This window comes from Oncorhynchus mykiss, chromosome 3 (genome assembly GCF_013265735.2).
Source record: "Oncorhynchus mykiss isolate Arlee chromosome 3, USDA_OmykA_1.1, whole genome shotgun sequence".
In the NCBI taxonomy this organism is placed as follows: Eukaryota; Metazoa; Chordata; class Actinopteri; order Salmoniformes; family Salmonidae; genus Oncorhynchus; species Oncorhynchus mykiss.
The window spans coordinates 30,142,235-30,167,962 of NC_048567.1; the positions used below are offsets into that span (position 1 = coordinate 30,142,235).

The 25,728-nt window shown below is 41.7% G+C and overlaps 1 protein-coding gene across 1 annotated transcript; it reads left to right on the forward strand.

Annotated features, from left to right (window-relative positions):
• The first annotated feature begins 288 nt into the window (after window positions 1–288).
• Window positions 289–23,437, forward strand: LOC110517569 (chitinase-like protein PB1E7.04c). Its single transcript, XM_021595560.2, has 10 exons — window positions 289–391; window positions 7,626–7,691; window positions 8,586–8,822; window positions 10,800–10,898; window positions 11,006–11,064; window positions 13,993–14,091; window positions 14,437–14,599; window positions 15,602–15,672; window positions 21,474–21,578; window positions 21,864–23,437. The coding sequence occupies exons 2-10, from the start codon at window positions 7,661–7,663 to the stop codon at window positions 22,116–22,118; spliced, it is 1,119 nt and encodes a 372-aa protein (XP_021451235.2). The 5' UTR covers window positions 289–391; window positions 7,626–7,660; the 3' UTR covers window positions 22,119–23,437.
• The last annotated feature ends 2,291 nt before the right edge of the window (window positions 23,438–25,728 follow it).

The window sequence follows — 25,728 nt, forward strand, 5'->3', positions numbered from 1 at the left end:
TAATTATTCTCACATGACCATCTGTCAACTGGCCAGCGCACTCCAGATTTGGTCCTGGTTCCTGAGATTATAGGTGTGTATTGAGTTGGCGGGCCGGAAGTTTACCCTAATTTGATCTCTGGACCCTTGTATGGTAGTTTAAACCCACCCACCCAGCTCTCTGCCTGTAGTCTCCTCCTCTCTGCTAGTTGTGACTAGTAATTGAGTGGGTGTGCAGGTGAGAGTTTCCACTTAATAGGTTGTCTCTCCTGTGCTGTCACTAGGAAGAACAGAGGGTAGTGGCACTGTAGAAAAGGAGAGAGGGAGAGACCAAGAGAGAGGTGCTCTACACATCATCCACAGCTGATACAGACAGTTTCATCCTCAGACTTTTGCTCAAAGCTACACACAGGTAAGCGTTTGTTGTTGTTTTTCCGGGAAAACATTTCGCTAAAAATCTGTTTGCGTTATTTTGTGCCATTACCTGCTTATCTCAGGATGATTCAGTTCAACAAGGAGGGTTGCCATGGTTGCTTAAAGATGATAGAATAGAGAGTAATGTTGCTTAGGTTTACTTCACAACAATAAATATGAGGTTATGTTACTGGCATTGAATGCTTTCCTATTTTCACATAGTGCAGTGCCTTCTGAAAGTATTAAACTGAGATGTTTTTGTACCTGGCCTACACACAAAACCCCATGATGTCAAAGTGGAATTATGTTTTTTTTTTAAACATTTTTACAAGTTAATAAAAAAATGAAAAGCAAAAATGTCTTTAGTCAATAAGTTTTCAACCCATTTGTTATGGCAAGCCTAAATAAATCACCTAATAAATTGGAAGGACTTAGAACACAGATTCAACCACAAAGACCAGGGAGGTTTTCCAATGACTTGCAAAGAAGGGCACCAATTGGTAGATGGGTAAAAAACAAAATAAGCAGACATGCAATATCCCTTTGAGCATGCATAGTGAAGTACGTAATTACACTTTGGATGGTGAATCAATACACCCAGTCACTACAAAGATACAGGCATCCTTCCTAACTCAGTTGCCAGAAAGGAAGGCAACCATTCAGGGATTTCACCATGGTGACTTTAAAACAGATGCAGAGTTTAATGGCTGTGGTAGGAGAAAACTGAGGATGGATCAACAACATTGTAGTTACTATACAATACTAACCTAAATGACAGAGTGAAAAGAAGGAAGCTTGTACAGAATACAAATATTCCAAAACATGCATCCTGTTTGCAATAAGACACTAAAGTAAGCTTGATGCCTTATTGCAAACATGTTTTGGAATATTTTTATTCTGTACAAGCTTCCTTCTTTTCACTCTGTCAATTAGGTTAGTATTGTGGAGTAACTACAACGTTCATCCATCCTCAGTTTGTCAAAATTGCTTGAAATTGATCATTTACTCATGGAGCTTACATTTGAAATGTGTTGTTAAAATGTATTATTGGCCTACTGCAGAGAGTTTGCACCACAGGCGCACCTTTTGCTCTCCGAACTCCCGCCAGTAGAGAACACGTTGTTCTCTTTTTGAAATGCTTGCTGTTGCTTTCACACGTTTGAATGAATATGTGGCAAATCTATATTCCCATTTAGTCCTACAATAATTGCCAGGGTTTCGTCGTTCCTTCCCTGTATCGTTTATTGTGACACTTATACATTTATGTTTTGATAAGATACATTTTAACTTAGCATGTCTCACCCTCTGAGTGGGCGCGATGTTTATTGTTTACATGGACGTTTGCAAGACTCCTGAGGTAGAAGCTATGTTCATTTAACTCAACTGGTTTCCTTTGTTCATATTTACTGGGCTATGTCGGAGTTCCAAGTGCCTGTGTCCTATGCATAGAGAAGGATATTCTCTAGTGGACAAAAGGCCGTTTAGCATGGGTAGCTTCATTGAGGGCTTCCACCATTTTAATGTAGTCCCTCATTTCACATTTAGACAAATTTCAAAGTGTTTCCTTTCAAATGGTATCAAGAATATGCATATCCTTGCTTCAGGTCCTGAGCTACAGGCAGATATATTTGGGTATGTTATTTTAGGCAAAAATTAAAAGAAGGGGTGGATCCTTATGTAGTCAACTGGGTGGGACTTCCAATGTTATTGGCTGATCCTTCCTGGTGACCCTGTTGGAGTCATGTCAAACCGGGTCAAAATTGTCTACTTCAAAATTGAGATTGCCTCAATGGTGCTGCCCCATTCCTCATGCTGTCACAAACACTGAAGTGAAACAGATACAAAGATGAGTCCTCTATATATCTCTATGGTCCTAGGTCTGTCATTCTGGTTGTGAGTAATAGTAGCACATGGCGCAGTGCGCATAGACCTAATACAGACATGTGTGTGCCTTCCCAAATCATGTCCAAACAATTGAATTTACCACAAGTGGACTCCAATCAAGTTGTACCAACATCCCAAGGATGATCAATGGAAACAGGATGCACCTGAGCTCAATTTCGAGTCTCATAGCAAAGGGTCTGAATACTTATGTAAATAATGTATTTCTGTGTTTATTTAAAAATTGTAAACATTTCTAAAATTCTGTTTTCGCTTTGTCAATATGAAGTATTTTTGATTTCTTCCATTTTAGATTGAGGCTGTAATGTAGAAAAATGTGAAAAAAGTTAAAAGGGTCTGAATACTTTCCGATGGCATCATACATTTGATATGCTTTAAGTAATATGAACTTTCTCATTTACACACACACCTACAACTTGGCCAACTTTTTTTTAAAGTGGGCTATTTGTCACGGATTCCCTGGTATTCCTGCTCATTCCGTCCACCAGTTCCGGAGGTCTACTTCACATGCCTCTAGGCGTCACTGAACTGTCTCATTATGCACACCTGATTCAAATTCCCCTGATTAGTAATTGTATATATGTGCCCTCTGTTCACCATTGTCTTGTCAGTTATTGTTCCCAAGTCTGTTGGTCTGTGAGTACCTGTGCTTTGTTATTTCGGCTTTCGTGCTGCGTGTATTGTGCACTTGTTATTTTCGGGTCTCGTCCCGTGTATTGTTGTGCATTTGTTATTATGGGTCTCGTCCAGTGTAGTGTTGTGTCGGTCTTGTCCCATGTATTTATTAGAGGTTCTACCTTGCTCTTTTGTTTGGGTTTACATCCCTGTGTTTTAGTATACGTGTTTGTTTTGGACTTCGTCCCCATGCCTTTCATAACAGAATAAACACCCCCTTATTGTGAATTCCTGCGCCTGTCTCCAATCATTTATACAACATGACAGAATAACCAACCCTAAATGGAGACAGTGGGAATGGCCCGTCAGACGCCGCCGCAACTTCGCAGCTGCAACTGGCCCGTCAGACACCGCCGCAACTTCGCAGCTGCAACTGGCCCGTCAGACGCCGCCGCAACTTCGGCAGCTACAACTGGCCCGTTAGACGCCGCCGCAACTTCGCAGCTGCAACTGGCCCGTCAGATGCCGCCGCAACTTCGCAGCTGCAACTGGCCCGTCCGATGCCGCCGCAACTTCGCAGCTGCAACTGGCCCGTCAGACACCGACGCAACTCCGGCAGCTACAACTGGCCCGTGGATGCCGCCGCAACTTCGGCAGTTACAACTGGCCTGTCCGACGCCGCTACCACTTTGGCAGCTGCAACTGGTCCATCCGACGTCGCCACAACTGGCCCGTCCGATGCAACTTCGACAGCTGCAACTGGCCTGTCCAACAACAACGCAACTTCGGCAGCTGCAACTGACCCCGACCGACCCGCACCGTGTTCCTGTGGTTGTCCTTGAGGCCTGTGTCGTCCCGCTGCTGCAGCGCGTCAGGGGTGCGGGACGGCCCAGTGGAGCGGTGCTGGGTTCCTGTGGCGGACATCCTGGACACTTGGCTGACCAGGGATTTTCACCATCGGCGCCCTGACCTACCAGCACCGCGTCCCTGTGGTCGTCCCCAAGGCCAGTGTTGTTCCGCTTCTGGTGCAGCCGTGGGGCGGAGGGGAACTGTCACGGATTCCCTCGGTACTGCTGCTCATTCCGTCACTGAACTGTCTCATTACACACACCTGATTCCAATTCCCCTGATTAGCAATTGTATATATGTGCCCTCTGTTCACCATTGTCCTGTCGGGTTATTGTTCCTATGTCCGTTGGTCTGTGAGTACCTGTGCTTTGTTATTTCAGCTTTCATGCTGCGTGTATTGTGCACTTGTTATTACGGGTCTCGTCCCGTGTATTGCTGTGCATTTGTTATTATGGGTCTCGCCCCGTGTAGTGTATTGTCGGTCTTGTCCCATGTATTTTTTAGAGGTTTTACCTTGCTCTTTTGTTTGGGTTTACATCCCTGTGTTTTAGTATACGTGTTTGTTTTGGACTTCGTCCCCATGCCTTTCATAACAGAATAAACACCCCCTTATTGTGAATTCCTGCGCCTGTCTCCAATCATTTATACAACATGACAGAATAACCAACCCTAAATGGAGACAGTGGGAATGGCCCGTCAGACGCCGCCGCAACTTCGCAGCTGCAACTGGCCCGTCAGACACCGCCGCAACTTCGCAGCTGCAACTGGCCCGTCAGACGCCGCCGCAACTTCGGCAGCTACAACTGGCCCGTCAGACGCCGCCGCAACTTCGCAGCTGCAACTGGCCCGTCAGACGCCGATGCAACTTCGACAGCTGCAACTGGCCTGTCCAACAACAACACAACTTCTGCAGCTGCAACTGACTCCAACCGACCCACACCGTGTTCCTGTGGTTGTCCTTGAGGCCTGTGTCGTCCCGCTGCTGCTGCAGCGCATCAGGGGAGGGGGACGGCCCAGTGGAGCGGTGCTGGGTTCCTGTGGCGGACATCCTGGACACTTGGCTGACCAGGGATTTTCACCATCGGCGCCCTGACCTACCAGCACCTGTGGTCTGTGGTCGTCCCCGAGGCCGGTGTCATTCCACTGCTGGTGCAGCCGTCAGGCGGAGGGGAACTGTCACGGATTCCCTCGGTACTGCTGCTCATTCCGTGCACCTGTTCCGGAGGTCTACCTCACATGCCTCTAGGCGTCACTGAACTGTCTCATTACGCACACCTGATTCCAATTCCCCTGATTAGTAATTGTATATATGTGCCCTCTGTTCACCATTGTCTTGTCGGGTTATTGTTCCCATGTCCGTTGGTCTGTGAGTACCTGTGCTTTGTTATTTCGGCTTTCGTGCTGCGTGTATTGTGCACTTGTTATTACGGGTCTCGTCCCATGTATTGTTGTGCATTTGTTATTATGGGTCTCGCCCCGTGTAGTGTATTGTCGGTCTTGTCCCATGTATTTATTAGAGGTTTTACCTTGCTCTTTTGTTTGGGTTTACATCCCTGTGTTTTAGTATACGTGTTTGTTTTGGACTTCGTCCCCATGCCTTTCATAACAGAATAAACACCCCCTTATTGTGAATTCCTGTGCCTGTCTCCAATCATTTATACAACGTGACAGAATAACCAACCCTAAATGGAGACAGTGGGAATGGCCCGTCAGACGCCGCCGCAACTTCGCAGCTGCAACTGGCCCGTCAGACACCGCCGCAACTTCGCAGCTGCAACTGGCCCGTCAGATGCCGCCGCAACTTCGCAGCTGCAACTGGCCCGTTAGACGCCGCCGCAACTTCGCAGCTGCAACTGGCCCGTCAGATGCCGCCGCAACTTCGCAGCTGCAACTGGCCCGTCCGATGCCGCCGCAACTTCGCAGCTGCAACTGGCCCGTCAGACACCGACGCAACTCCGGCAGCTACAACTGGCCCGTGGATGCCGCCGCAACTTCGGCAGTTACAACTGGCCTGTCCGACGCCGCTACCACTTTGGCAGCTGCAACTGGTCCATCCGACGTCGCCACAACTGGCCCGTCCGATGCAACTTCGACAGCTGCAACTGGCCTGTCCAACAACAACGCAACTTCGGCAGCTGCAACTGACCCCGACCGACCCGCACCGTGTTCCTGTGGTTGTCCTTGAGGCCTGTGTCGTCCCGCTGCTGCAGCGCGTCAGGGGTGCGGGACGGCTCAGTGGAGCGGTGCTGGGTTCCTGTGGCGGACATCCTGGACACTTGGCTGACCAGGGATTTTCACCATCGGCGCCCTGACCTACCAGCACCGCGTCCCTGTGGTCGTCCCCAAGGCCAGTGTTGTTCCGCTTCTGGTGCAGCCGTGGGGCGGAGGGGAACTGTCACGGATTCCCTCGGTACTGCTGCTCATTCCGTCACTGAACTGTCTCATTACACACACCTGATTCCAATTCCCCTGATTAGCAATTGTATATATGTGCCCTCTGTTCACCATTGTCCTGTCGGGTTATTGTTCCTATGTCCGTTGGTCTGTGAGTACCTGTGCTTTGTTATTTCAGCTTTCATGCTGCGTGTATTGTGCACTTGTTATTACGGGTCTCGTCCCGTGTATTGCTGTGCATTTGTTATTATGGGTCTCGCCCCGTGTAGTGTATTGTCGGTCTTGTCCCATGTATTTTTTAGAGGTTTTACCTTAGTCTTTTGTTTGGGTAACATCCCTGTTTTTTAGTATATGTGTTTGTTTTGGGCTTCGTCCCCGTCCCTTTCATGGCATGTTGTATTTTTGGGTGGAGTATTGAAACCTCCTATTACGTATTCCTGCGCCTGTCTCCAATCATTTATACAACATGACACTATTCGCCACTGTTTGACCCTCAGTATCCAGGGTGGTGAGCCCAAAGGAGACGGTGGTTGGTTCCTAGGGAGGGATGAAAAACATGTCGTGCTTAGTGATATTGCACTGGGGACATCACGAGGAATAAACACATTTTAATTGTGTTCATGGCTGAACGGCTGCCAACCGCAAAGGACAAAAATCATGTCCTTTGATGCCACACGTTTGTGTCTGATTATTTTGGCAATGGTCAATATTGTAATTTACCAGCCACGATGTTGTTGTGAGTAGATGGTTGTTTTACAGTTCAACACCTATTTTCTATTCCTAACTCTCCTTTCTACCTCTCTTTCCTACATTTAACAAAATGTGACTTACAAATCAGGCGCTGCGGCCACTGCAAACCATCATCAGATCAGTTTCCCCATAGAACAATTAGGGAATTGTTTGCGGAGGAGCCCTCAGATAGATGACGGCATAAGATCAACGGATAAGTCCAGGTGGGACATAATGAATGTAGATGTGTAAACAGTCTGATTGCTCTACCGAATATGACTTAGGTCATGCGTCAACAGCAAAGGCATAATAGACCTATGGGTTTTGGTCTTTACTTATGTGGTTTGTGGTATTACTTTTCTCCTCTTCATGCTCCAGGAAGCGTTACTCAATAGTCAGGTAACCACGATGCCGGAAGACAATAAGGAACCTTTATATCACCATGTTCAGGGTGTCACATTTCACTGTTTCTCAGTTTATTTCTAAATGTAAGATCTTCTGTGCCTAAGTCTTACTGTAGCAGTGTTAATCGTTAAAGGGACACAATCGTCATTTATATTGTTTTAAGATTATAGGGGTTCATTTTCTTAGGAACGTTTTCTTCTTCTTGTTTGTACAAAGTCATCATAGTCACATACTGTATGTACTGTAGCTACTGGTGTGGAGCTGGAGATCATGAATATCATGTGCAAACATATACTGGGTCGAATTGAACTCGCTGTGACTTCTCTTTCCCTTTCTAGACTGGACTAAGGGCTCCTACTCCCTCCAGAAGACTATGGCCTCAACTGTTTTTTTTAAAGGCACAGGTACGTTTACTTTCTAAATATGCCCATTGCCTAAAAAAAATGTGCACAAACACATACCGACTGATTCTTGAATAATGTAACTTATATAACATGAATCAAAGTTATAGAAGTTATACTATTCAAGAACTGTCATGATTGTCGTATGGAGTAGACCAAAGCGCAGCGTGGTGTGAATCCATTATTTTGTTGAATGATGAAAAACACGAAGAACACTTAAACAAAAACAACAAAACGAACGTGACGCTATGACAACGAGTGCAGACACAGGCAACTACACATAGACAATAACCCACAAAATACCCAAAGAAGATGACTGCCTAAATATGGTTCCCAATCAGAGACAACGATAAACACCTGCCTCTAATTGAGAACCAATCTAGGCAACCATAGACATAAATAAACACCTAGATGATAAACAACCCCATAAACCTACAAAACCCCTAGACAGTACAAAAGCACATACATCACCCATGTCACAACCTGACCTAACCAAAACAATAAAGAAAACAAAGAATACTCAGGTCAGGGCGTGACAAGAATCAATGGGTAAATATCAAGAATTGAAATGGACAGATTTTCAGATCCCAGATTGTGTCTTTAAGATTCCAGACCGTACCTGCAACTGCAGTTAAACTGCAAATTTACTGACATCAAAAAAAGTTATACTGCAGTTATACTGCACTCTAACTGGAGCTAAACTGCAGAGTCCTGCAGCTATACTGCACTCTGAAAGCAAACTTTTTTCGTAAGGAAAAGACTCATCTAGCCAAACAAAAGAGGCTTACTGCCCACATGAATATGACAATAACACGCATGGTTAAGAGCTTGTTATGTTTAACATACAGGACCTGCTAAATGATGACAGCTGTATGCCTCTCTCTTCTCTGTGAACAGGCCTCCTGCTCTTCTTACTACTGGGACTGCAGCCATCGTCATTTGTTTCAGGACAAAACACAACCTCGAGTTCCAATACAACGACCGATGCTACAACCACGGTGGCTGCAACAATTGTGTTGTCAACTGAGATGAGGACTGTCTCTGCAACAGCTACGATGACAGTTACCACAGCTCAAGCTACAATGTCGTCTGCCATTTCGTCTACGAATGCTGCAATGTCATCTGCAGGGTTTGGTAGGTTCCTTTCTAAATGTAATCCGTTACAGTTACTAGTTACCTGTCCAAAATGTTTATCAGTAACGTAACTTTTGGATTACCCAAGCTCAGTAACGTAATCTGATTACATTAAGTTACTTTTAGATTACTTTCCTCTTAAGAGGCAGGAGGAGAAGACAAACATGTATGTTACCAATTGAATAACATCTATTGCAGGATAAATCAATGTTTAAGTTTACATAGATGGCCATATATGGATGATACATTTTACTTTATGGGTTGGTTACGTAGGCTTCTTGTAACCCACAGCTTTCTACTACATATAGAAATACGATTAAATTACAGTATATCTTTACATAAAAACAAAGTCTATCAGAATTCCAGTCATTACAATAGTTGTTAAACCCCTTGATCTTCAGGAATAGGACTTGGAAATATGGAAGTATAGATTTGCCAAATTGTATTACCTGAGCATAACCCCAAAACTAAGGACTTAGTAGCCAGCCCTACTCTGTTGTTTATGATTTTGTTGGCAAGTCCACAGATGAAACAATAGCAAAATTGTCGCCCCGCCTCTGTTTTGGTAAAACGCTGAGGGATGGGCCTGGAGAAATGTAACCACTCTCAGATTAATAGACAGAGCTATGGATGCAAGGACAGACCAATCATGATATCCAAATTATTGTTTTAACCATGTTATGAGGCTATACAGTATTTGTTTCCATTTACAATGTTTACAAACATTGGAGAAAAACAAGCTTATATTTTGGGTTCTCGTGGAGTGTGACAGTTGAACTGAGCTCATGAGGCATTTATAAGTTATATTCTTCAAGAATCAATGGACATATGTGTATATATATATATATATATATATCACTACCGGTCAAACGTTTTAGAACACCTACTCATTCAAAGGTTTTTCTTTATTTCTTACTGTGTTCTACATTGTAGAATAATAGTGAAGACATCAAAACTATAAAATAACACATATGGAATCATGTAGTAAGCAAAAAAAGTGTTAAACAAATCAAAAAATATTTTATATTTGAGACTCTTCAAAGTAGCCACCATTTTCCTTGATGACAGCTTTGCACACTCTTGGCATTCTCTCAACCAGCTTCACCTGGAATGCTTTTCCAATGGTCTTGAAAGAGTTCCCACATTTGCTGAGCACTTGTTGGCTGCTTTTCCTTCACTCTGCGATTCAACTCATCCCAAACCATCTCAATTTGGTTCAATTTCCGCACTATTTCCGCACTATGCAGCTGTTGTAAGAGCACATTTTCACTGGCTGTCCACTGGTTTCAAAAACAATGATTGATAGGCAGCTGAAACTTCTTGAATTCAACCATTTGAGTTCAAATACACATTTGGATTTGTGAACAGCCATGCACAACAACCACAATCCGTAAGGTGCAAATAGCTAAATGAGAGAGCAGCAGTGTGATTCACATCAATGAGCTATGTAGATAACAATAATAATTGATATCCATATCGCCGTAGACTACACCACTGCTGTCATCCTTAACCACAAGCGTTTATTCTAGTTGGATAATCTTGGGATGCTGACAGTAGTCGCACCATTGGAAGACATAGCTTGGACTGTAGCCTACAAAAACCTATTTGTGCTCTTTTCCAGCGATCGATCAAACACATTTGGTGTGTCATCATAGTGGTCTCTGACTTTTGGTCAGAGAACAAGCTTATTTTGTTCCACCAGTGTTTGTCAATGCTGATTTGAATGTCAATGAGAAAACAGATGTGTCAAAGATTTTCTTTGCGAACATCTTTTCTGAATTTAAAAGTAATCCTAGAAGTAATCACCTCGTAATTTTAAAAGTATCTGTAATCTGATTACAATATGTGTGTTGGTAACTCATCACAGTTACCGCTTTTTTTTTTTTTTGTAATCCCTGACGTGTAACTGATCCGTTACTCCCCAACCCATGTTGTCTGGCATTTCTTCTATGAATACTACAATGGCATCGGACTCAGCAACTACCTCCAATTCGTCCAGTGTAGGTTCAGTGACAACAGCCATGACCTCCACTTCAAGAAGTGTAACCATTGACAACTCAAGGAATACAGTGGCGGGTAAAACAAAATACTGATTGTTTTATGAATTCACATTCAGGATATATGGTAGATATATATTTTTTGCCACTTTTCTCTCACACTACATTTTGTCCTTGCTAACATAGGTAGTGGAACCACAAGCACGGACAATACTACCTCATGGGGCACCAGTGGCATGACCATGGTGAGTCTAGTACTTTAGCAGTCTAGTAGTATATGATATGATATTATGTTCACACTTTATTTGAAGTGGGTATACATAATGCATCTATATCATCTTTATGAAGCCAATCATGACACCTTTGTGAATTGTTGCAGTATCATTAATAGCAACCTTCCTTGCACATGTTTTGTTCAACATCATTCACGAGGCCACCAAGTAAATAGTGCTTGTAATTATTGCAAATTGTCTTAGAAAACAATTCAGTTGAATTTGCTGATATGCGCCTCTTGGAAGCGTGTGCATCATTTCCATGACGTTGTCTGCTAACCGATCAATATAATGTGCTCTGTGGTTGCCATGGCACCGTAAGATGCTCTTCATATTTTCTACATATTTTTGATGATTTTAAGTGTTTTTTGTTTTTGCTAAATCATTTAGTGTTTATTGTGTATATCTGGTTGTTTTCACCCATGGCGTTGAAGGACTGATGGCAAGTCTACTGTGTGGTTTGGCTATAGTTAGCTAGCTAATGTTTGCATATAAAAGATCTCACAAAGCACCGGCTTCTTGACGAATGAGACTGGACTGCATTATGGAAATGGGGATGACTATTGCTCTGGACTGATGACTATAGCTCTGGACTGATGACTATAGCTCTGGACTGATGACTATAGCTCTGGACTGATGACTATAGCTCTGGACTGATGACTATAGCTCTGGACTGATGACTATTGCTCTGGACTGATGACTATAGCTCTGGTCTGATGACTATAGCTCTGGACGGCTGACTATTGCTCTGGACTGATGACTATTGCTCTGGTCTGATGACTATAGCTCTGGACGGCTGACTATTGCTCTGGACTGATGACTATAGCTCTGGACTGATGACTATAGCTCTGGTCTGATGACTATAGCTCTGGACGGCTGACTATTGCTCTGGACTGATGACTATTGCTCTGGTCTGATGACTATAGCTCTGGACGGCTGACTATTGCTCTGGACTGATGACTATAGCTCTGGACTGATGACTATAGCTCTGGACTGATGACTATTGCTCTGGACTGATGACTATAGCTCTGGACTGATGACTATAGCTCTGGACGGCTGACTATAGCTCTGGACGGCTGACTATAGCTCTGGACTGATGACTATAGCTCTGGACTGATGACTATAGCTCTGGACTGATGACTATTGCCCTGGACTGATGACTATTGCCCTGGACTGATGACTATAGCTCTGGACTGATGACTATAGCTCTGGACTGATGACTATAGCTCTGGACTGATGACTATTGCTCTGGACTGATGACTATAGCTCTGGACTTTTTTTGCGCCGTAGCAGTTTCAGAGGCATCACCTGTGGGTGCTACTCGTTCGTTGTGGAGGAGTACTATGTCCAGGCTACAGAGATGTTGAGCTGAGAACGACATCAGGGCCAGCAAGCCAACTGCACCGTCTGTCATCGATCATCTGGCATCGATCATCTGGCATAACTCCAGTGGGTTGTCAGAAGCGCCCGTCTCTGTCATAAGTGGGTACACTCTGTTGTGACGGAACTCTCAGAGCTGGCTTCATCAACATCAATTTCTTTGTTTTGTTAATCTACCTAATTGTTATGTCAATTTACAGTACTTTTTTTTATTTTTTGTATCTGTTGACCTATACTGCAATTCAGCTTTTAGCTGCAAATGTGTAGGCTACAAGCTTAAACAAACCAACGAAACAATAAACCCTTTATATACCGTCTAACAATATATTCCACTCTTTATCTAAGTGTAATTGATACACTGTAACCTGATTCATCTTGCCAAGCAGAGAGACAGGTTGTACTGCATCAGCTTTACAATACATACTACCCTTACATCTGATTCTTTATTTTACTTATGTACTGTTTAAGGATACCACAACTGATAAAAAAAATTGGTTTGCCGTAAAATTTGCCGTCAAGTTAAAGCTAAATACCATATGGAAAATGGTATTTACCATCTACCATCTACTAAAAAGAACCGTTTTGAAAATTGTATCTAGTATTTTTTGCTGTTGGAATAAATGTTAGTTCAACAACGAGTCTGATCATTATCTGATGTATAGGTGACTAAACTAAATATTCTTATGGTATTTCATGAAAAACGTAGATTTTGCATGTATGACTCAGAGGTTAAACATGTATTCAACGCCAATTAATGCACAATGAACATAAGATAATGGACAATTACTCAGTGTTTTGAAAACACACCCCCTTACATCTGAAAAATGTGCCAAATTGATTGAGGGAAAAAAAACTCTAAGTGGATACAGACTGTTTGTTTTGCAGTCCACTTCAACCACTGAGTGTACATCACCATAGTGTGGGGGTGAGGGGGTTGAGGGGATGATGACTGGGTCCGTGTTTGTGTCAGTGCATGTTGGCACTGAGGAATGAAGTAACTTGGTGGGAGAGATTATTTCATGATACATGTGGTCCGCTTTCCATCCCTTTTAATGCCTTATCTGGGAGCTTTCCTGAAGACAAGCAATTTCACATCGATTAGCACGATGTCGCCCTTTATAAAGCACCGTTTTGGGGGGAAATAGCCAACTATGTCACATTTAGCATTGCCCTCTACATTGGTCATGGCAGCCTTCATGCACCCTTTATTATAGAGTATGACATACAAGTACAGTTGATCTGTGTAGTGCAGACTTCATGTATGCTGTGAAGACTTTCTAAGTTGTACTTCATTCAAAGTCGGACCGATCTTGCTGTTTGATTGTTTAGAGAAAGCATAGATAGATGAGGTGCTCTGATCGTCTCTCTTTCTCTGATGCTCTCTCTCTCCCTCTCCCTCTCCCTCTCTCTCTCTCTCTCTCTCTCTCTCTCTCTCTCTCTCTCTCTCTCTCTCTCTCTCTCTCTCTCTCTCTCTCTCTCTCTCTCTCTCTCTCTCTCTCTCTCTCTCTCTCTCTCTCATAGATATCCTGTCGCCAGTTCTCCTGTAACTACTCAGACTGCTACGATGTGTACATGAATAGGACTTCTGTTTCATGCAACGCTAATATCACCTTCTGTGAGGTACAGTATACGCTATGCGTGAATTGCAGAATTTTAGAATTTGAATAATACAAATGTACTTAAGATTTCTTACACAACTATAAAAAAAAAATTGCATGCTATAGTTCATGTTGCATCTGCTGTCATTAATTCGTGTCACACCTATTTTAGATATAATCTTCCTGGCCCTACTACTAAACGTTTCACACCGTTTACTTTTGTTTTGTCAGTTGCATTTGATTAAACAAGACCGGAATGTTGTTCCGACTTCATCTTTTATTCCCTTGATTAACAATAGCAAAAAAAAAATGTAAGTGTATTTGTTTTTAATAGTGTGCAAACAAAATGTGTGTGATGCCTTCTCAGCTGAAGAGACAGGAAGACATGACTTACACCGGTGGCTGCAGTTCCTCCTGCAGGAATGCCTGTGTCAATAACACTCAGACCAACTGTACCATGGGATGCTGCAACTCCACTGGCTGTCTTCACTCCACCCTGGCCTCCATGGTTCGCCCAAACACTACAACAGGTAAACCTTTTTTATTTTCCAATCATTTTTTTTATACAATAAAGAAAATCAATGTCCTGTGGCCTGCAGTGGTCCACTGGTTTAAACCGCTGCCTCTGGATCACATGCACTGTGTACCTCTGAAAGGATGGGTTCAAATCCATCCCACTGCTCAAGCACTCTCTTTCCTCTATCCATCCAGTCTAATAAACACATAAAAATACCTAAGGAGTGGGGCTAGCCCACTCATTAAAAAAATAAATGTCCTAGATTTGATATCTAAGTGCCCTGTATAATGACTGTTTTCTATGCTATTCTGCATTTCTTCAGTTTCCTTGTAAACTGTGCGCTAGACTCAGTAAAGTCAGTCAAACCGTACTGTGGGGCTCTTAGTGTTGGAGTTGGTGAGCCTGTAAAAATCCTGTCTTTTACTGTAAGAGATTCATGTTTACATGTATCACCACCACATCAATTGGGAGACTGTTACTGTATGGGGCTGAGTTATGTCTGTTGGTCTGTTGAACGATTAGTTTTCTGACCATTTTTTAAACTTTTATTTCACCTTTATTTAACTAGGAAGGCAGGTTGAGAATAAGTTCTCATTTACAACTGCGACCTGGCCAAGAATAATGCAAAGCAGTTCGACACATACAACAACACAGAGTTACACATGGAATAAACAAACATACAGTCAATAATACAGTAGAAAAAGTCTATACAGGGTGTGCAAATGAGGTAAGATAAGGGGGGTAAGGCAATAAATAGGCCATGGTGGCAAAGTAATTACAATATGCCAATTAAACACAGGAGTGATTGATGTGCAGAAGATGAATGTGCAGGTAGAAATACTGAGGTGCAAGTACAATGCACAGTATCTTATCACTATTCCTTTAATTTGTAAAACATGCTATTTACTTTGAATAAATCTGAATTGCATTATATGTGCATGAAAGTACAATGTACTATATACAGTATTGAGACATGAGTCATCTAAAAAAATATATATTTTAATTGTTCCTCCAGTGACTACAGTGATGATGACAACCACCACAACCACAGCAGCAGCCACCACTACAACTGCTATACCAACCAATGTAAGAATGAGCTTCTGGGCGGCAACTTGAAGTTCTCAGGTTAATGTAGGGCAACTAAAGTAAATTTCCCAATGTGTTAGGGTACATTTCTATACACATTGAAGGGGCAATCTGGGAGTGTGTGTGTGTGTATGTGTGTGTGTGTGTGTGTGTGTGTGTGTGTGTGTGTGTGTGTGTGTGTTAGGGCTGTGATGGTCATGGAATTTTGGATGACAGTTATTGTTCAGCCAAGTGACTGCGGTCACCATTATAGTTTTAAAGACTGTGCTGTTGCAGCTGAGTGCATTCGGAAAGTTTTCAGACCCCTTGACTTTTTCCACATTTTGTTAAGTTATTTTAAAATGGATTAAATCATTTTTTTCCCCCTCATCAATCTACAGACAATACCCCATAATGACAGAGCAAAAACTGGTTTAGACATTTTTGCAAATATATAAATATATAAACATTTTATAAACTGAAATATCACCAAGCTTTTAATGTGCTTCAACAAAGTACTGAGTAAAGGGTCTGAATACCTAATAAGTATTCAGACCCTTTACTCAGTACTTTGTTGAAGCACCTTTGGCAGTGATTACAGCCTTGACTCTTCTTGGGTATGACGCTACAAGCTTGGCACACCTGTATTTGGGGAGTTTCTGCCATTCTTCTCTGCAGATCCTCTCAAGCTCTGTCAGATTGGATTGGGAGCGTTGCTGCACAGCTCTCTCCAGAGATGTTCAATCTGGGCTCTGGCTGGGCCACTCAAGGACATTCAGAGACTTGTCCCGAAGTTGTCTTGGCTGTGTGCTTAGGGTTGTTGTCTTGTTGGAAGGTGAACCATTGCCCCAGTCTGAGGTCCTGAGCAGGTTATCTTTCTCTCAATCCTAACTAGTCTCCCAGTCCCTGTCACTGAAAAACTTCCCCACAGCATGATGCTGCCACCACCGTGCTTCACCGTAGGGATGGTGCCAGGTTTCCTCCAGATGTGACGTTTGGCATTCAGGCCAAAGAGTTCAATCTTGGTTTCATCAGACCAGATAATCTTGGTTGTCCTTCTGAAAGGTTCTCCCATCTCCACAGAGGAACTCTGAAGCTCTGTCAGAGTGATCATCGCATTCTTGGTCACCTCCCTGACCAAGGCCCTTCTCCCCCAATTCCATGTTTGGCAGGGTGGCCAGCTCTAGGAAGGGTATTGGTGGTTCCAAACTTGAATGAAGGAGGCCACTGTGTTCTTGGGGACCTTCAATACTGCAGACATTTTTTGGTATCCTTCCCCAGATCTGTGCCTAAACACAGTCCTGTCTCTGAGCTCTATGGACAATTCCTTCAACCCCATGGCTTGGTTTTTGCTCTGACATTCACTGTCAACTGTGGGACCTTATATCGACAGGTGTGTGCCTTTCCAAATCATGCCCAATCAATTGAATTTACCACAGGTGGACTCCAATCAAGTTGTAGAAACATCTCAAGGATGATCAATGGAAACAGGATGCACTTGAGCTCAATTTCAAGTCTCATAGCAAAGGGTCTGAATACTTATGTAAATAAGGTTTATTTATTTTTATACATTTCCAAATATGTATAAAAGCCTGTTTTTGCTTTGTCATGATGGGGTATTGTGTGTAGATTGCTGAGGAATTTAAAAAATGCAATCCATTTTAGAATAGGGCTGTAACGTATCAAAATATGGAAAAAGTCTAGGGATCTAAATATTTTCTGAAGGCACTGTATACACAGTGAGGTACGAAATTATTGACACACTTGTTAAAGATGAGCAATAATGATTGGGTAAAATAAATAATTAAATTACTGAGCTATAGTGTATGCTTACAAAAATACAATTGCTCAAAGAGATTAGTTTTACCAAGTAATATTATTTTTCAAAAACATTTTGGGGTCTTAATGACACATTTACCAATTCGGCAACCCTTTCCTTCGCACCCAGTCGGTCATAATCATGTCACAACAGCTAACATAACCTGTCATAGCATGGTCATAACCTGTTGTGCAGTGGGGCAAAAAAGTATTTAGTCAGCCACCAATTGTGCAAGTTCTCCCACTTAAAAAGATGAGAGAGGTACACTTCAACTATGACAGACAAAATGAGAAAAAAAATCCAGAAAATCACATTGTAGGATTTTTAATGAATTTATTTGCAAATGATGGTGGAAAATAAGTATTTGGTCAATAACAAAAGTTTATCTCAATACTTTGTTATATACCCTTTGTTGGCAATGACAGAGGTCAAACGTTTTCTGTAAGTCTTCACAAGGTTTTCACACACTGTTGCTGGTATTTTGGCCCATTCCTCCATGCAGATCTCCTCTAGAGCAGTGATGTTTTGGGGCTGTTGCTGGGCAACACGGACTTTCAACTCCCTCCAAAGACTTTCTATGAGGTTGAGATCTGGAGACTGGCTAGGCCACTCCAGGACCTTGAAATGCTTCTTATGAAGCCACTCCTTCGTTGCCCGGGCGGTGTGTTTGGGATCATTGTCATGCTGAAAGACTCAGCCACGTTTCATCTTCAATTCCCTTGCTGATGGAAGAAGGTTTTCACTTAAAATCTCACGATACATGGCCCCATTCATTCTTTCCTTTACACGGATCAGTCGTCCTGGTCCCTTTGCAGAAAAACAGCCCCAAAGCAAGATGTTTCTACCCCCATGCTTCACAGTAGGTGTAACGGTTTTCTGTATGTGAAGGAGAGTCGGACCAAAATGCAGCGTGTAGATTTCGATCCATGTTTAATAACACAACGTAAACACAAATCAATACAAAAACTACAAAACAATAAACGTAACAAAAACTGAAACAGCCTAATTCTCGTGCTCATAAACACGGACATAAGGACACTAAGGACAATCACCCACAAAACACCCAAAGAATATGGACTTAACTACATAACCCTACTAAGCCACAAACCCAACACCTAACAAAACTCCAGGACAAAACACACCACATACAAAAACCCATGCCACACCCTAGCCTGACCAACTAAATGAAGATAAACACAAAATAGCTCGACCAGGGCGTGACAGTAGGTATGGTGTTCTTTGGATGCAACTTAGCATTCTTTGTCCTCCAAACACGACGAGTTGACTTTTTACCAAAAAGTTATATTTTGGTTTCATCTGACCATATGACATTCTCCCAATCTTCTTCTGGATCATCCAAATGCTCTCTAGCAAACTTCAGACGAGTTTGGAGTGTGACTGTTTGAGGTTGTGGACAGGTGTCTTTTATGCTGATAACAAGTTCAAACAGGTGCCATTAATACAGGTAACGAGTGGGGGACAAAGGAGCCTCTTAAAGAAGTTACAGGTCTGTGAGAGCCAGAAATCTTGCTTGTTTGTAGGTGACCAAATACTTATTTTCCACCATAATTTGCAAATAAATTCATTAAAAATCCTACAATGTGATTTTCTGGATTTTTTTCCCTCATTTTGTCTGTCATAGTTAAAGTGTAACTATGATGAAAATTACAGGCCTCTCATCTTTTTAAGTGGGAGAACTTGCACAATTGGTGCCTGACTAAATACTTTTCCCCCCCACTGTATTGTGTTATTTTATGGCTGGTTATCAAAGTTTTTTTAAATCCCTGCCAATAAGTTTCCTTTCATTTCAATTTTTGTTTCTTAAATCCTTTGTTGTAACGAAGTCTTTACAGTCATGTTTTTTTCACCATATTCTAAATAACTTGTAGAAAATACACATTATTACACTGTCATGAAGCATTATGACCATCCTGTGTCACTTTACTTGGACTAAGAAAATACACGACACTGTCAAAAAGCATTATGACCATCATAATAATATAAGCCACCACGTACATGCCCTTATATCAGTCATCAGTCACAAATAGTCTCTTGTCCTCCTTCTGAAATCTGCTCCTGCATTCATTCCAGTCATCAGCAACAGAGCATAAGGGTAGGTGCATATCTGACATCAATGTGTGAGCAATTACAATGGTAATTCAATATGGTCAATTTACAACATAAACATACTGTTGACACTTAGGCCATGATTTAATGGCCTAGTATGGCCTCAGAAAGCTTGTGACTCTACTAACTTGTTTGCTGCATTTGCTGTTTGTTTTGTTTGTGTTTCAGATCAATGTAAATAATGTATTGTATCATTTTGGAATCACGTTTATAGTGAATAGAATATATTTTAAAATACTTTCTACATTGAAGTGGATGCTACCATGATTACACATAATCCTGAATAAATCGTGAATACTGATGTGTGAGAAAGTTACAGAGGATCAAAGATCATACACCCAAGATATGCTAACCTCCCCTGTTATTGGTAATGGTGAGAGGTTAGCATGTCTTGGGGGTATGATCTTTGACCCTCTGTAACTCTCTCTGGTGTGGCCAAAGAGGTCTATTTTCATGTCCTCTGACCACCCGTCTTTGGCCACGCACACCAGCGGTGGGTTTGAAGACATCAAAACTATTGAAGACATCAAAACTATGAAATAACACATATGGAATTATGTAGTAACCAAAAAATTGTTTTTGAGATTCTTCAAAGTAAACACCCTTTGCCTTGATGACAGCTTTGCACACTCTTGGCATTCTCTCAACCAGCTTCATGAGGTAGTCCTGGAATGCATTTCAATTAACAGGTGTGCCTTCTTAAAAGTTCATTTGTGGAATTTCTTTCCTTCTTATTGCGTTTGAGCCAATCAGTTGTGTTGTGACAAGGTAGGGGTGGTATACAGAAGATAGCCCTATTTAGTAAATGACAGTCCATCATTCCTTTAAGACATGAAGGTCAGTCAATGTGGAACATTTAAGAACTTTAAAAGTTTCTTCAAGTGCAGTCGCAAAAACCATCAAGCGCTATGATGAAACTGGCTCTCATGAGGACCGCCACAGGAAAGGAAGACCCAGAGTTACCTCTGCTGCAGAGGATAAGTTCATTAGAGTTACCAGCCTCAGAAATTGCAGCCCAAATAAATGCTTCACGGAGTTCAAGTAACAGACACAAAATCAACTATACAGAAGGGACTGGGTTAATCAGGTCTTCATGGTTGAATTGCTGCAAATGAACCACTACTAAAGGACACCAATTAGAAGAATAGACTTGCTTGGGCCAAGAAACACAAGCAATGGACATTAGACCGGTGGAAATCTTTCCTTTGGTCTGATTAGTCAAAAATCTGTCATTTGGTCTGATTTCACCATGAGTTTAATTGCAATTACTCCACAATATTAACCTAATTGGCAGAGTGAAAAGACAGAAGCCTGTAAAAAATATTCCAAAACATGCATTTTGTTTTCAACAAGGCACTAAAGTTATGCCTTAGTGTCCTGAATACAAAGTGTTATGTTTGGGGCAAATCCAATACAACACATTACTGAGTATCATTCTCCATATTTTCAAGCATAGTGGTGGCTGCATCATGTTATGGGGGTTGAATACTTATCTAATCAAGATACTGCATATTAGTGTTTTATTTTTTGTAAATTATTTAGTCTTGTTAGAATTTTTCTTTCACTCTGACATTACAGAGTATTTTGTGTAGACCGCTGACAAAAAAACGACATTTACATACATTTTTTCCCCACTTGTAACAGAACAAAATGTCAAAAAAGTCAAAGGGTGTGAATACTTTGTTTTTTAAAACAGTTATAAAGTTTATTTTATTTTTATGAATGTCTTCATCCATAATCGTCAGTTACACGACTAGATGGAAATTGTCCAGTCCTAATGTGTGTGTGTGTGTGTGTGTGTGTGCGTGCGTGCGCGCATAGGACTCAAAGTCTGTGAATTTACCAGCCTTTGTTAACATCATCCATCTATTTACAGAAACTTAAGAAGTGCCAGATGTTTCAGTGCACAGAGCAGAACTGTTACAAGACTTGGATAACCAAAGACCCAATGCCTTGTCCCCTCAACCAGCCCTACTGTGAGGTAGGCTTAATAGTGCACCCCCACACTACCCTATTCATCATTCTATACCCATAGTAGACAAACTAGACATGCTTCATTGAACTGTAAATGCTGTAGGATACAAAATGTACACTTTAAGTATTTTATAACGAAAGAAGGAAAATACATTTGGCCACGACAAGAACGATTATCTGTTATCGTCTCAATAACATCACTTAGACAAGAGAGAATTTCCTTTTCGCCAATCTCGTACATCCTTCAACTCATCTAACTCCATGCATTCTCAATCCATGTTTCTCTTTTCAGTTGAAAAAGATGATAATTGGTTCAACAACGATGTGGATGGGAGGCTGCAATGCCGACTGCTCAAGAAACACTTGGTGTACGACCACAACCGGTACATGCCACCAAGAGTGCTGCAACACCTCCATAACATCCTGCCTCAAGCTGGATGGGTCTCTGAACGTTCCTTCTTCTGCCACTAGAGGTCCTCACTTCCCTTTAGCATTGATCACTGCTGCTCTGCTGGTTTGTCTGCTCAGCATTGGTTCTCTGGTTTAAACTGGGTCGTGTTCAGTGGGTACAAGCGGAAGAAAATGTATTAAAAGAGGGAGGAAATACCTTGACTTGTCCCTTGCAAAATGGTTTAAAACATTGCCTGTTGTGTGACTTAATGAACAACCCTGATGTGTCGACCCACTGAACCATTGCTTGAATTTAAACAGTAGTGGTAGTAGTTAGCACGGCAAAACCTGGTTTCCATTCCACATGAATACTATACTGGTTGTAGGTCTAGCCTACTCTGTTTTTGTTTGTTTGTTTGCTTGTATATGAGCGGTATTGAGATACTGTATGTGAGGGCTCATATGTGCTTTTGAGAGATTTAGGTGATTTAATAAGTGATAATGATTCCCCTATGTGAGTCCAAACCAAATGGCTTTAAAGGGATTTATTGAAGAATATGACGATTAATATGGCTACAGAAAGCTATTCAACCATACCATTTATAAATCAGTACTGTGTAAAACATAATACACAGAAGATAGCTATTTACGATCATAGATGAGTGACCTAATGTATGGTACGGTAATTCATTCTGCTTTTTCTTATTGAGATTTCTGTAAGATGAAGTTTACAATTATGACATTTTCATAAATATCTTATTTTTTTAGGCAGTGATTTGCATGATGACTTCCATGTTTTCTTAGAGGTTTCACTTGCAAAGACCTAGCCTGGTCTCAGATCTGGTTGTGCTCTTGCTAACTCAATTGCTCATTGACAAACCAAAAATGCCCAGTACAAGGAGTTGGCATGATAGCACAAACAGACTGGCACTCAGGCTAAAGACTTTCTCCAATACAAAAAGCAAACATCTTTACAGATATAGCATAATAACTCAGTTATTACCTAGTCCTCGCTAGCATGTGGTGGAAGGACAGATTGACAATTTATGCACTTTTTAAAACATATATATTGGGTTATAGAAGGTTTTTGAAATATTTGTTACTGACGCATTGAGGTGTAATTCATATCTGTGAACGTAGTCATACACTGTACAACTGGAATATGTGTTTTACGCCTTTTATTATTTAGCTGTACTCATACTTATAATTTACCATCATAACAATGTGGAAATTGATTCATAAAAATGGGTTATAAAATTGAGTTATCAAAATGTCTAAGCGTATATTTTTTTGCAGTAGTTTCATGGAAGGTTGACATACAACACCTGAAATGTCATATCTAATATTTGGAGAAAAGTCACTAAAATAAATGTGTCGTGTTGGATGCGTTCTACATTGTGCATAGTGTACAAACTGTAACAACTGCTTTTAAAGTCATATGAATTAAATAAATCAAATCAAATGTATTTATATAGCCCATCAGCTGATATCTCAAAGTGCTGTACAGAAACCCAGCCGAAAACCCCAAACAGCAAGCAATGCAGGTGTAGAAGCACGGCAGCTAGGAAAAACTCCCTAGAAAGGCCAACACCTAGGAAGAAATGTTTGACCAAAACAAAAGATGAATATTTTATTTGAAATCGTCTGCAGAGCTCACCTGTTAAGAGATTGATGTAACTGTACTTGAATCAACTAGACTTCTATACTGAATACTACATCAAACTAAACATTATCTACAAGAGAACCCATCAGGTCCTTGTAGACTCGCTCTTATTTAGTAATTGTACCTTATAAAGCATTGGCCATTCAGAATTCATACGTAGATTAAAAACATTTAAATGACAAAACATTGTATTCTGTGCCTCTATGCACCATTCATTAGAATTGGATTGCCATGGAGATGGCTGTTAAAACCACATAGAAATATTTTTTTTTGTAGCTGTGGCTAAAACCATAGATATAGAACACGATTGGTATATTGCCTATGGCTAAAGCAATATTGTTGAAATATCATTACAGTTGTAAAGGTTGCATCATCTTACCAGCATAAATGTCATGTCAAATTCAAACGTTATCACCAAAAGACAATTTATCACAGAACAGACATCTTGCTCATACAGTGCAGATGGATGACTATGGATGCAACTATGAATGCAAATGATCACCCATCCTTTTCAACACCAGGCTTGGGTCCCAATAGGGCCCCTGGAGATCATGTTAAGTTCATTGATGACTCCATTCCCTCCAAGCCTGGTGTTGATGAGGATGACAATGTGATCCATTCAACCAACTTTGTGAACCACTTCTCAGGTAAGAGCTAAGAAAAATCTAAAAAACAAATACCTCTACCATAGAGATCTTTGCTGAACTTTGAATATTGGTAAATTATTTTTTCCAATAGGTTGCGTCATTTTATTTTGATTCATGACATATCAGTACCCCTGAAGATTTGGTTCAGTTTGTTGCATAATCAATTGTTGATGAGGATGTAAATTATGTGGTCATCTGCTTGGGAGAGTTATGGGCCAACCGCCTTCCTGGACATGTCTCAGGACAGCTTGTCCAATGGAGACCAGTCCTCTCAGTCCAAAAGACATTGACTACCTAACAGCTAGGAGTTCCATCTATGTCTAGTTGATCTAATTTGCTATTGGATTGGTGTTACGCACGCCTCTAGGAAGAGGGAACGCAACACCCTGCTACAACTCAACTCCCCGTGGAGTGAAAGAGGTATGGGACTGTAGGTGCAAGTAAGGATGACAAAGGCAGAGAATTAACATTTTACAGGGAATTTATTCAGTCACACAGTAATTTTGGAAAAAGAGGCTGGACGGAACCAAAGCAGAGAAAGTTCAAGTTAAAGAGCCCCCTCTCCTACTTTACCTACCCACAACTTACCTAACAAGCACCACCTGGCGCACTAACCAAAATACAGGGGATGGTCCAGACGGGTCTTACCTAGTGTGCATAGACAAAGTACATACTCGGGTATATTTATGCCCGCAGGTCGCTTGCCTAAGCACTCCCTTCCCCCCTGGGAACAAATTAAAAGGAATACAAACATAAGTAAACCATTTCAATAATCAAAAACACTGCGTCCTATGGGGACCTGTCTCAGAGCAACAACCAACACAGGACATAACCATCAGGTCTCTCTCCTAACAAACGAACACTGGCATTTAAAGCTTCAGAAGGAGTCGATAATTGAAGACAGCTGTATCTCCTGATGAGAGGGCGCAATCAGCTGCTTAGAATTTCCGGAAGCCGTCCTGAAACACACACATCCAAACAAAACCACAACACAGAAACTGGGGAACATAACAATTTGTTTGTTTCAGTGTGTTGTTCCACTCTCTTTACCATCTGACACTTTGTCCCTGTTGATCCACATGCCTACCCTGCTTCTGGAGACCCGGGGAGTCTCCTGACCAGAGAGCTTTGACTCCCCAGGAACGTCTTCACCACTCTGGGTTGTCCCAATCCTGTTGGTCTGAGACCACTGATGTCTACTCTCTTAATAGGAACGAGGAGCTCTAAAGTAGCTGAAACCCACCTCTCGGGTAAGATCTTACTCTACCATGCTGCTTAGTCTGCTAAACTTTGATTATTAGTAAATTCATTTTTCTGGTAAATTGCTTGATCTGCAATTTTTCCCCCTCTTGATCTACAGATTGGCTATTGCCTCACTTGAAAGCCTGGAGCCAACCGTTCCAGTCTGGTTATAATCACTATGACAACCCTGGCTACCTGTCAGTTACGAGCTCTAC

Coding starts and splice junctions, on each gene's coding strand:
- LOC110517569 (XM_021595560.2), top strand. CDS start 7,661: ATGGCCTCAACTGTTTTTTTTAAAGGCACAG. Junction 7,692..8,585: donor TGTTTTTTTTAAAGGCACAG/GTACGTTTACTT, acceptor CTCTGTGAACAG/GCCTCCTGCTCTTCTTACTA. Junction 8,823..10,799: donor AATGTCATCTGCAGGGTTTG/GTAGGTTCCTTT, acceptor CATCGGACTCAG/CAACTACCTCCAATTCGTCC.